The 11772-nt window shown below is 40.2% G+C and overlaps 1 protein-coding gene across 2 annotated transcripts; it reads right to left on the bottom strand.

Moving 5' to 3' along the window:
* Positions 1-2747: 2747 nt before the first annotated feature.
* Positions 2748-6552, bottom strand: LOC133892422 (E3 ubiquitin-protein ligase RHF2A-like). 2 transcript variants are annotated; one of them, XM_062333180.1, is made up of 9 exons: positions 6302-6552; positions 5943-6150; positions 5784-5830; positions 5051-5113; positions 4872-4971; positions 4403-4761; positions 4210-4317; positions 3712-4043; positions 2748-2970 (listed from the first exon to the last, which is right to left on the bottom strand). In XM_062333180.1, exons 2-8 carry the CDS (start codon positions 6075-6077, stop codon positions 3740-3742), a joined length of 1116 nt encoding a protein of 371 aa, XP_062189164.1. In that variant the 5' UTR covers positions 6078-6150; positions 6302-6552; the 3' UTR covers positions 2748-2970; positions 3712-3739. The 2 variants fall into 2 exon arrangements, with proteins under 2 accessions (XP_062189164.1, XP_062189165.1); XM_062333181.1 differs by having other exon boundaries at positions 4421-4761; positions 6302-6549.
* Between the last annotated feature and the right edge of the window lie 5220 nt (positions 6553-11772).

Raw genomic sequence — 11772 nt, 5'->3', positions numbered from 1 at the left:
ATTCAGGGAGATTTTATTATCAGAGTGACCTTTTGAGTTGGTGAATTACTCATTCATAGTAGACGTAGTAGTATCGTGTTGTAGCTTCATGAAATTTCTATCCTGGTGATGATATATGAAAGGATCGATTGTCATGTTAGCTCTCTCTTGCCTTTGCATGTGAATCAGCTTGAGCTCCTGGATTCATATAGTTTTTGTTCCTAGCAAGGCTCAGAAGCAATTCCCATCATTTGTGCATACATGTGCATGTTTAACACACAGATATACTGTCAAAGTACCAGCCATGCAGGTTTAAAGAGGCTGTTTGGTTCTTGCCTCTAAGAAGCCAAGCCAAAATTTGGTCATATCTAAGAAAATTGGCTTTCATTTGGATCAAGGCCAAAATTTTGCCATGGCTCGAAAAATTTGGCCGGCCAAAATTTTAAAGCTAGGCAAGATTTTGATGTCTAAAATAGTCACCTCAATTTTTTGACCGATCAAAATTTTAGCTCGGTCTTGGCATGACTCTAGTTTTACCATGATCAATTTTTGGATTGGCTTCTTGGAGTCGAGAACCAAACAGCCCAAAATGTGCAAGATTACTATTACATTTCTATCGTTCCCTTTAAGATTTGGTCAATAAAATTAGGTGTCTTGCTTTTGTCAACATTTCTGCAATAGAAAGCTGAAATTTGTTTCTGTCAACAGCCCCGGCCGACGCGCACGCTGTGCCCGGGAGCAGCTCCGGCGTGACGGTGGCAATCTTGCAGCCGGGGCCAGCTGAGGCGGCGCCATCCCTCGTGCAGCCGCAGCCGGCAGCACAGGAGCAAACGGCAATGGCGACCGTCGGCATCCGTGATCCAGGCCTCCCGAAGGTTGACGATCAAAGTGGTGATCCTGCTCAAGGTACTATGCTTCTTGTTATCCACATTCTGCAATTCTTGATTTCGGTCTTGTGTTCGAATGTCTTGTAGCATTCTTGTTCTCTAAAGACGACTATTTAGCGGTTGCATGAAAATACTCAAAAGAAATCTGTACAGATTTTCGATGTTAATTGTACCACTGTGTTCTTTTAGTTTAGTAAATTTTGTGAGTGAATGTGCAACTTGTTTGCGAGTTCCATTTGCTAACCTGCTTTTGCTTCTTATTAACTCCAATTACACTGACTTTGTTCTGTCAGTAATCTCTGTTTGTTGGCTTAACCAGTTATTGGGAATCATGGGAATACTAGTTACTTCTATAAAGAAAGAGTACAAAGTACCCACCAGTTTGATGGTTAGGAAACACATGTGGCCAATTCTTGCATGATTAATCTGTGTATAATGCACAGTGATCTTCTAGTTTAGCAATTTGGTCATGCAAATGTGTGTACTGTACTCCTGGCATCTCTTTCTCAGTTTCTCTCTGGGTTTGATATATGCAACTCTTGGCGTCAGGCATGTGTGTACTCTACTCTTGGCGTCAGGCATATGATATATTCAACTCTTGAACCCAATCAATTTCACTCACTGACATCATTCTCCTGGAAAATATGCTTCGTCAGGGTCTTCATGAGTTGCCTTTCCTTCTTCAAGAACAAACGCAAGGCAGATGCTTATCATGGATCAGTGTAAAACATGCAAGGGTGTGTGCAAGGGAGCAAATGGTGAAGTCAGATCAGTGTAATTTGAACATATTCTTTTGGACGTGAATGACTGAATGGTAGTTTAGGAACTCCATGTGCCAAAAAAAAAGAAAAAGAAAATAAGGAAAAATAGGAAGAATGTCATGGAACGAAATAATTCGTGGCGTGGGTGTTATATTCCGAAAGGTGAGCGAACATCCCAACGTTCATCCTCGATGCTTGTCCACTGACCTACACCGACCGAGGCTTCACCTACGACATTGCACTGATCCCTGTCACTGCTCTTTCCCAAGCAGCAGAAATCATTCCCGATGGCATCATCTAATTAAGGTCAAATCTACCTAATTCCGCATTATGATTTAAGTGTTTATGCTATTAGGCTAAGTAATTATCTCGGTTTAGATTAGTTTAAACCTAACAAGACGTACCCACTGGTATCGATGGGCACTGAAATAATACTATCTAGATGTCATTAGTGGTTCAAACATTGACGAGCTCTTTTACTGTTGTTTTATTAATCAGTAAGCCACTATATATGTAACCGCAAGACGGCGCGAGAGCAATCGCGCAAACCACTGCCTCCACCATCCTTCACTGTTGGGGCTCGTTAGATTACAACTTTGCATCATAATTAAGGCAATAGAACAGAGGGTACTAATATATATTAGGACATTGATCGAAATCAAGGACAGGCCTCCACCATCCTTGATTTCTGAAAGAAGCTTAATCAATGAACGTTCAGCTGATATTTGTTCTGAAAGAAGAGGTCAGTTTGATCAGGAAGCTTGCAACTTACTGTGGGTCTGAACTCTGAAATAATATATAGAATTACAGAAGGAGCATAAACTGAGTAGAACTGACTTACTTGGCATCCATGTCAATTTTCCATTGTGTCATATACTTAAAAAAAAAAAACAGAAAGAGACACATGGACTGAGTAGGACTCATGCTGATAATAATGTCGTTCACCAGTAATAGTCAGTTCTCCTCAGTTTATGCTCCTTCTGTAATTCTATATATTAGGATGTTTTGATGTTTTTTTGGCTGATAAGATGGTCTCAGAGGAGCACACTAGACAGATACAACATGCTCTTGGCGTTGCAGGTGTCTTCAGAAACTAACAAGACCAAAAGTCCATGTGTGGTGAGTGTTGAGTTACCATGTGCACATAGATTCTCGCAACGAACCAGTTCATTACATCCATACGAATATTGCACAAGATACAATACATGTGAACGTTGAACAAGAACTACAAGCACGCATGGTGTCTCCTTCGTCTTTCCGTGAATGCTTCAGAGAACTTCTGAAGCAACAGCCCGGCCTACTGAAGGTGATGTTCTGAAGCATCAGGCAGGCTCATCCTGGACCTGGAGAAAAGCACATGTTTTCAAGCTTCGTGGAGAAAAGGAAGTAAAGGACCACACAATGGTCGGAGAAAAGAAAAAAGGAAAACCTTAAGCTTCTACATTTTAAAGGGAGATCATAATCGACATACGAAACAAATTTGTCCTTCATCAATCTGCTGTAAACTGACAGTTTAAAGCAATCGCCGTTTGATGTTCTCTTGAAATTTGAGTGGTATATCCAATTTTTTCAGAAAGTAAAATACACAAAACATAGAAGGAATATGGCTAATGATCAAATAGTGGATAGTTGCAAATCACGCCATCTATTTATCAGTTCAAAGTTTGTGTAATTGATTTTTTGGAAAGCACTGAAACACTATATATGATGGTGCATCTCCCTAGTGATGGCATCTTATTGTGGCATACTTGATAGATAAGATGGAAAGACTGGACCGATCGTCTTCCCAGCCTATCATATACACTATGCAGTACAGTATCCTTGTGTAAACTAGGATCCCTGACATCTGATAGAACTAAAGCATCATCATGATCCCTCAATGATGCATATCCAAATTAATTTACAACGATTTTACTTGCACGGTAAAAGTTTAATTTATTCTAAACATTTATTGAACAGCAACTTGGCATGTAACATGATAACATCTGCTTCACTGACTAATCACTAATGAGCTGGTAACAAACTGATTACACAATGTGACAGAATGTCAGGTACATCTTCCGGAGTAGAAGCATAGCACGTACCGTACTTCATAACCAGATGTAGAGTGGCTCATTGAGAACCTGATCTTGACACGCAAGTTGCTGAAGACGAGGTGTCATTTACAACAGTAGCAATTTTTGAAGGTACAGCTCCTTGATTATTTGTATCTGAAGCAGAATGGATATTGGTTGGAGAAGTAGATGATGGTCCTGTTCCATCCCGTGTTTCCAATCGCTCCATCATACGAGATACAGCAGCAATTCCAGCATTGACCTCCCTCCTCACCTCCGAACCAAGATTTGATATAGTATTATTCTGGGTGAACCACCTTTCCTTCCACCCACGTGTACTTTTTGTTATAGAATCTTTGTACCTGGTATTGTGAAGGGTGGGCACTTATGTAAGTTTTTTTTTCTCAAATATGCAGGAGAGCTGAGCATCATAATATTAAGAGGGAAAAAGAGACGCTTATGTATGTTAATAATGATTTTGTCCCACAGGTGTTTAATGTTCAAAGGAGTAAAAATGTAGAAGTATACATTGTTGAAACTGATTGCAGGCGAGATTTGAGTGTGTCTGAGAATGACTGCAAGTCAGATGGTCCAGCTCCATCTTGGCTGACAGGCGAAGATTGATTCCTAGAAACTCTGATCCAGATCATGATGTAGCAAGTGTTAACCCCATGCAAATGAAAAGCAAACAGATACATGTAGATTGTAGCCATGTAGGCACCTTTTCCGCAGGAAATACCTATTATTTGACCCAGCAGGGGCATTAACCAAAGTAGTATCATGCACAGATGTGTCTGCAGCTGTTTCTTCTGTAGCAGCCACAGTAGGAAATGGGCGAGCAGAAATTACAGCAGGAGAATGTTCATTCTTCCCTTCTTGCCGTGAATTTGAAGAAATGGAATGGCCAGAAGTGCCCTCGGTACTTGAAAAGATTAGAATTTGTGGGTGACCATATGCTGCCGATCTGCTGCGGCGACCCTCTCTTCTAACATGCCGGTGCGACCTACGAATTGCAGAAGCAGCAGCCAGATGTTGTATAATACGTTCCTCAAATTCAGCATCATCCACACCAACCGGTACCTGAAAGAGTGAAAGAATTAGCGACATCAGTAGTTGTGCAGGAATTCAGTGAATATACAGGCAAGACATTACTGTAAGGACACCAAATATAAATGGTAAATATTCTGCACCTCAAAATCTCCGAGCAGTGGATGACGAACAACTGTTGTTGTGCGTGCACGGTTTTCTTGCAAATTCCTCTCTTGTTCAACAGCCTCAAGGAGCTCTTGGCTGCAGTAATCAAGGAATACAAGTGAGACGAACTGAAAAATGAATTTCAGTCGAGGCATATATATAGCAGAATTTCTACCTCATAGGGTCCTTCATGCAGATTGCCTGCCAACACATGGGACACTGGGAGCTTCTCTGGCACCTACAGGATGAATTCGAGCACATCAGAAAGTGTTTGAGAGGAAAGCATGTGGTCTATTATTAGCTTCAGATCAATTTTCAGCCTTATGCTGATATGATGTAATAATGAACTAGGTTGCGTGCATCTTACGATGCAGAGGCCGGTACAAGTTTCCATTTTCTGAAAAAAAGTGATTGAGAGGAAAGCGCTATGTATCACAGGTCGATGTGTTGAACTGACCACCAAACAGTTTAGAGCAGAAATTGCTACTCATTCAGATTAGGTTTAATTCAGATGGGCAGGGATTAGACCCAGTCACTTCAGATTGGCAATGTCCAAAAGGGTTGTATTGTTTCATACTCCTAAATCAACATCAAGTGTAAGAAATACAAATAAATGTGACAGATAACTCAATTCTCAGATCCAATGTGGTCCTCGATCCATCACCATTTCACATCTAATCTCACTTGGCACTAATTAACCAAATCGATGTTGCTCAATCCCACATTCATCCCCACAACATGTGACCATAAAACCTACTTGGTCCAGTCCAAGACGACACCATTCTAATCCTAACAACACACATCTCAACATAATCCTAAAATAATCACCTAAGAACTGCCGAAAGCATTGCAAAATGGCAACTGCACACGGTACTGGAGGTGGGGGAAGAGAGCAGGGGTCTCCTCACCATTCAAGGATGCACTGGAGGTGGAACTCGTGATTGCAGCGGGTCACCTGCGACAAACACAAACAGGAAAGCGTCAAGAAGCCGAAAGGAAGATCTACTCGCCACCATTCAAGGATGCACTGGAGGTGGAACTCGTGATTGCAGGAGCAGGAGTGGTACCGCGGAGGGGTCGCTGTCGGAGAAGGCCTCGAGGCAGATGCTGCAGGCGTCGTCGCAGGCGTCCTGGACGCCGCCCTCCACGAACGCCGCCGCCGACGAGAGCTTCTCCATCTGCGCCTTCTCGTCCATCGTCATCTCTCCGCACCAATCCGATCAAAGCTGATTGGATCAAAGACTTCGCCGCTTCCACGCGAAGAGCTCCTGCAAGCTGCAACACAAGCGCCAAAAGCTACAATCTTTACGCCGGAATCTTCACAGATCGAGCTAACCAACTCAAACCAATCGTTCTACACGGGCATCCGTCTCTACAAAACCGATCAAATGGCACGAATTCACAAGAGACTGCCGCGGAATCGCACCTCTTCGAGAATCACTCGACGCCGCGCGAGCTAATCCAACCAGAACCGTACAGGAGAAGATCGCAAAGGGGGAGATCCAGTGTTGCTGACCCCGAACCTGTCCCAACAATATAGCAATCGTCCCAGGTAATACGGACTGATATTTAATCGACCAATTCCGCGTGGAATGGCTCCCCTCTCGTCGGCGGCGACGACCTCGGCGGCACGCGTCTACGTCTCCAAGCGTGTTGCGGAAGTTGGTGGGGGCAACGGTGGTCCGTGGTTGGTGTCGCTGACATGGCGGGAGTCGGTGGGGTATGGCGCGGGATATTATATGCCGTGTCGGAGCCTGTAGTCAAACCTGTTGAATGGATCAGAGGTACTGTACTATATTGCTTTTTAAAAAAAAATTACGGTGATTAGAAGGAATTTGAGTTATTTATTTTTTTATCGAATAGTCTAGATTGGTAAGAATCCTATCTATTATTTAGAGGTAGTATGAGTAAGTATATGAGAGAAGTATATATATAGAATAAGGGTATTTTTTTTAAAAAGAAATAGCATGATAGTTATATCGTGCAAATTTATAGATTTAATGTTTAGACCGGCCTGAATACTGATTATTTGATTGAACGATTATTTAGGGATTAGGTATAAAAAAAAGATTGCAGTGCTCTTCAATGGTATGATGGATAAATATTAATACTACTGTCGTAATTTAAAAAATATCTAATTACGTGGATGATCAGATTAAATTTATACTACCTTCTGCCTACAGACAGTATAAACTATCGTAAAAAGATTTTTTTTTACCTTCAAGCTTGCTCATTTTATTCTGGGATCCATTTTATTCTACCATATATTGAGCAAGATCACGAACCACCAAATCTCTTACAGAATCTAGGAGGGGATCTATGGTTTGATCCGAGTCCCTGCACGAACCAATACGAGCAAGCTCATGAGCACACGAATTAAAAGAGATCGCAGCTTTGGCTTCTCTGAAGAGGACACCACTTAGCGATTGATCGAACGTGTTAGAGTTCAATGCAGTGACCAAAATGGATGAGTCTGTCTCCAACTGGATGCGTGTCATTCCCTGAACCGCCGCTGTAGATAGTGCCGCCAAGCACACCTCTGCTTCAGCACACACTGTGCTATGTACGGACGACAAACGACCTGCACCAGCCATCACCGCTTGCCCATCATGGTCCCTGGTGATGAAACCCCAACCACCTGACTCGGCTGCTTCTATAAACGCACCATCAATATTGATCTTGAGCACATCAGCCGGTGGAGGACACCATCTCTTGATATGCCTTCTTGGTTCTTTTGCAAGTTTTGTATTCATTCTGGTAATTTCGCTGGTAACGGAGTTCACTTTGTGAATCACCTCATCACAAGATTTCCTTTTCTCACCCGCATTCACTTTGGACCCGTTTGGTTGCCCATATAGCTTACCCTGGTTCGTGTCAGTGAGTCAGGCCCATTTGAGTTAGGCTGTGAGCATGTAATATCATTTCGTTTTATCGATCGTATATATTTAGTCTGACTGAGAAAAGATTATATTTGGTTATTCGTATAAATACATGTTGCATGAGATTAGAATAAAAAAGTAAATATTTAACATGATATTTATTTTACATAAATATATTTATAATACTTAATTTATCATATTAAGCTTTAATTCAATTTAAAATATATTAATATGAGTTAATACTCATTAATCATATGCTAATATCATCATTAACTAAGTGTGCGCTGCACCGAGCGAGCCTGAATACGGAGAAACGCAACCAAAATCTGTTTCCCGAGAGCTAGGCTCGTGCAGTATTTTTGCGCTGCTCGAGACAGGCCGACTCAAACGGGCAACGTGTATCAATATCCATTCCCGTCGCTAAATGTTCATCCGCAGCGCGAGGCTATTGTGTGCCAGTCGCCATAGGAATTGTTTGACTTTTGGTGGCCATGAGAGGCTCCACAGTTTCTCCCATTTGAACTCCGGGAAAATATATTGTGTTTGGTGTTGTACCTTCTCCTATCTATCTCACAACCCCTCTCTCTCTTATCTTCCAGCTACTGGGGATGCTGATTTAACCGAGAAAAGACCCTTGGTATCGAAGTGCCAAGCCAATATATATCCTCCATCTCTTGTCTGATTGGGATTGCAAGAATATGTTTGACATCCTCTTCCTAAAATATGTCCTAAACCAGTAGTTTATCCCACTCCCCAGTAGCTGGGTTAATTAGCTCAGACACACTAGAGAGTATACACTGACCTCGCGGAGTAATTGGTCTTCTTGTAACCCCATTAGGGACCCAAGGATCCAGCCATATGTCTTATGTGTTCTCCATTGCCAACCCTCCAAATGAGTCCTTCCTTTAGTGCATTTATTCCACGTAAGATGCTTCTCCACGAGTATGAAATGACTGGTCCTTCTCCTACCTCTAGGCTATAGCAGCTGGCCATTTGGGAAATACTTAGCTTGTAGAACTTTGGCACACAGTGAATCTGGGTACATCAGCAGCCGCCAGCCTTGACGAGCGAGCATAGCCAAATTGAATATATGAAGATCCCTGAAATCTGATCCTCCTTTCTTTTTCATTCTGCATAACAGATCTCATGACAACCCGTGCATATTGTTTTCATTCTCTTGTTGTGACCACCAGTAGCGACATATCATAGTGTTTATCTCATCACAGAGGATCTTGGTTAGATCAATGCAAGACATCGCATAGGTGAGTATTGCTTGAGCAACCGCCTTAATCAAAATATCCTTCCCTGCTTTAGATAACAGTTTCTCCTTCCATCCTTGAATCCTTTTCCATACCATGTCCTTCAAATTGGAAAACGTTTTTGCTCTCAATCTTCCTATATATACCGGCAATCCTAGATATTTCTCATTTCTTGCTTCTGTACTCATACAAAAAAAAGGATATCTTGTAGATGACTTACACTCCGTTCATCACCTTTCAGGAGTAGCAAGGAATCATCTGCAAACAGAAGATGGTTGATACTTGGAGCACTTGACATACTTATACTCCAGGTGCGAAACTAAATATAGGGGTTCTTAATATATATGAGTTGTTACCGATAAAAACTTAAATTGCATCAAAAACAATATTTATATGAAATACTTCATACATATTACCTTAAAAATTTCTTCCAATATTTTTAGATGCGAAGTCATTGATGATGGTATCAATATCAATCTCATCCAATAATTTCTTCTCAATGCATAAAGTTGCCAGACCATTTAACCTTTTTTAACATTGTAGACCTCAAATGTTTCTTCAATAATTTCAACTTTGAAAAGCTTCTTTCAGCAGATGCCATAGTCAGAGGCACAGTAAATAAGATTTTCAGCAGATGCCACAGTCAGAGGCACAGTAAATAAGATCCGATAAGCAACAAAAATATTAGGATAACAATCTGCATCTCTGACAAACTCAAAAATCTCTATGGTAAACATTGGTCTATCTGGTAAAGTCAACTGTATAACACTTAACTTAGAAATTAGATTATTTAACTCAACATCAGATGAACCCTCTAGAGAGAAAGTTTCTGCAAATTTAGTGCAACGGTATTTTAGTTCAGTACCATCCAATGACTTCAAGATTGTTGAATTCATTAAAAACCCAAATATACATTTGAATTTTTGGAGTTCTTCAAATCTAGTTTTCAATGAAGTGATTGCCATGTCAACCATAACAAAAAATAAATCAACTTCAAAAGCCCTCTCAGCTTGCAAATTTGCTTCATCACAATCAGTTTCATCAAACTGTTTCTTCCTAATAAAACGACGCTTTACTGGAAATGATGCCTCTACATCCATTTCAGATGCAATACCTTTGGCTATGATCAGACTGAAGAAAATCCTTCATTTCTATAGCTATGAAAGTAATTCATTATGCCTTCAATTTGCTGTAAAGTAGACTCAATGCACATGGACGGTGATTGCAACTTCTTACTCACAGTGTTAACATCAAATAAAATGTCATGCCAAATAACCATACCAAGTATGAACTCAAAGCTGCCAAGCACTTCAAATAAATTTTTTATATCGCTCTTATCCTTGGGATCGGTATCATCAGCTTCCCTTAAATTTAACAAAGCTGACCTTAGCTCAGGAGCTTGATACCTAATTTCTTTAACACTTTTGATTCGACTCTTCCAATGAATATTGCACAACGATTTCACAGTTAAACTCGGAACATGTTTAAACAAAATTTTCCATCTTTTGGTAGAATCAGAAAATAATACATATATCCGTTGCACAATTCCAAAAAATGAAATAGCTTTAGCATATGATTTAGCCATATCACAAAGAGTAAGATTAAGACTGTGGAAAGCACATGGCATATACAAATCTCTTCGATTAATATCAAGCAACTGTCTTTGCACCCCTTGAGTTTTCCTTTCATGTTAGAGCCGTTATCATAACCTTGACCCCTAATGCCATTAATATTAAGACCAAAAGACTTGATGGAATCAATCAATACATTGAAAAGCCCAGAACCAGATATATCATCCACCATCAAGAAACCCAGAAAATACTCCTCTAATTTTATTTTGCCATCGGACATATTAACACATCGAATCAACAAACTCATTTGCTCTTGATGACTCACATCTGGGGTACAATCAAGGATAATGGATAAATATTTTGCCTCTTTAACGATCTTTATGATAAAATATGTAATATCATAAGCCAAAAGAGAAACCAACTCATTCTGAATTTTATGATTAAGATAATGATAATAAATCTCATTATTTTGAATACGTCTAAGATGGTCTTGCATCACCAAGTTAAATTCTACAACCATCTCAACACAAGCTAAGAAATTGCCATTTTGATCATTATAGAGTTGCTCATTGGATCCTCTAAAAGCCAAATTACGTTTATCAAGAAATTTGACAATGTCAATTATTCTTAGTAAAACTTGCCTTATACGTTCTTTCTCCTTTGTGATTTGTTGTTGTAAATCTTTATCAATTGTTTCACTTTTCCTCAATCTAGCTCTCAGTCCATTCCAAGAGGTCATGTTGGTAATATGCTCAACACTAACTTCATGTTCTTTTAGCTTCTCACTAATATGCTTGCAATCTCTAAATCCATCACGCCCCAATGAACTCTTGCAATTTCTAGAATTGAAAATCTTACAACAAAAACAAAACACTCTATCAACGTGTTTCGAATAGACTAACCATTTTCTGTCATACCTCCCCATTGCTCATTTTTTAGAGAAATGAGCATACGAAAAATATCTTGAGTTGTCATCTGAAGGGAATACAATATTTTCTTCTCTTATAGGCCCCTTCTTCACTAATATGTCCCTAACTTTGTTATTAAGATTATCCCAATTTCTTGGATCATAAATATCTATAGTAAAAACCGGCTGCTCATCAACACTAGCAGATTCTGTAGCAGATGAATTAAATATGTTCTCATGATCACTTACATTGTTATCATCCTCGTTGATGTCAACATTGT

Source organism: Phragmites australis, chromosome 15 (assembly GCF_958298935.1).
Source record: "Phragmites australis chromosome 15, lpPhrAust1.1, whole genome shotgun sequence".
NCBI lineage: Eukaryota > Viridiplantae > Streptophyta > Magnoliopsida > Poales > Poaceae > Phragmites > Phragmites australis.
This window is presented reverse-complemented; position numbering and strand designations above follow the sequence as displayed.

Excerpts from the sequence above, each read along its gene's own strand:
- LOC133892422 (XM_062333180.1), bottom strand. The coding sequence starts at position 6,077 with ATGACGATGGACGAGAAGGCGCAGATGGAGAAGCTCTCGTCGGCGGCG. Across the intron at positions 5,831-5,942 it reads CCGACAGCGACCCCTCCGCG|GTGACCCGCTGCAATCACGA; the intron begins GTACCACTCCTG and ends TGTTTGTCGCAG. Across the intron at positions 4,318-4,402 it reads AGGTATTTCCTGCGGAAAAG|AGTTTCTAGGAATCAATCTT; the intron begins GTGCCTACATGG and ends GATCTGGATCAG.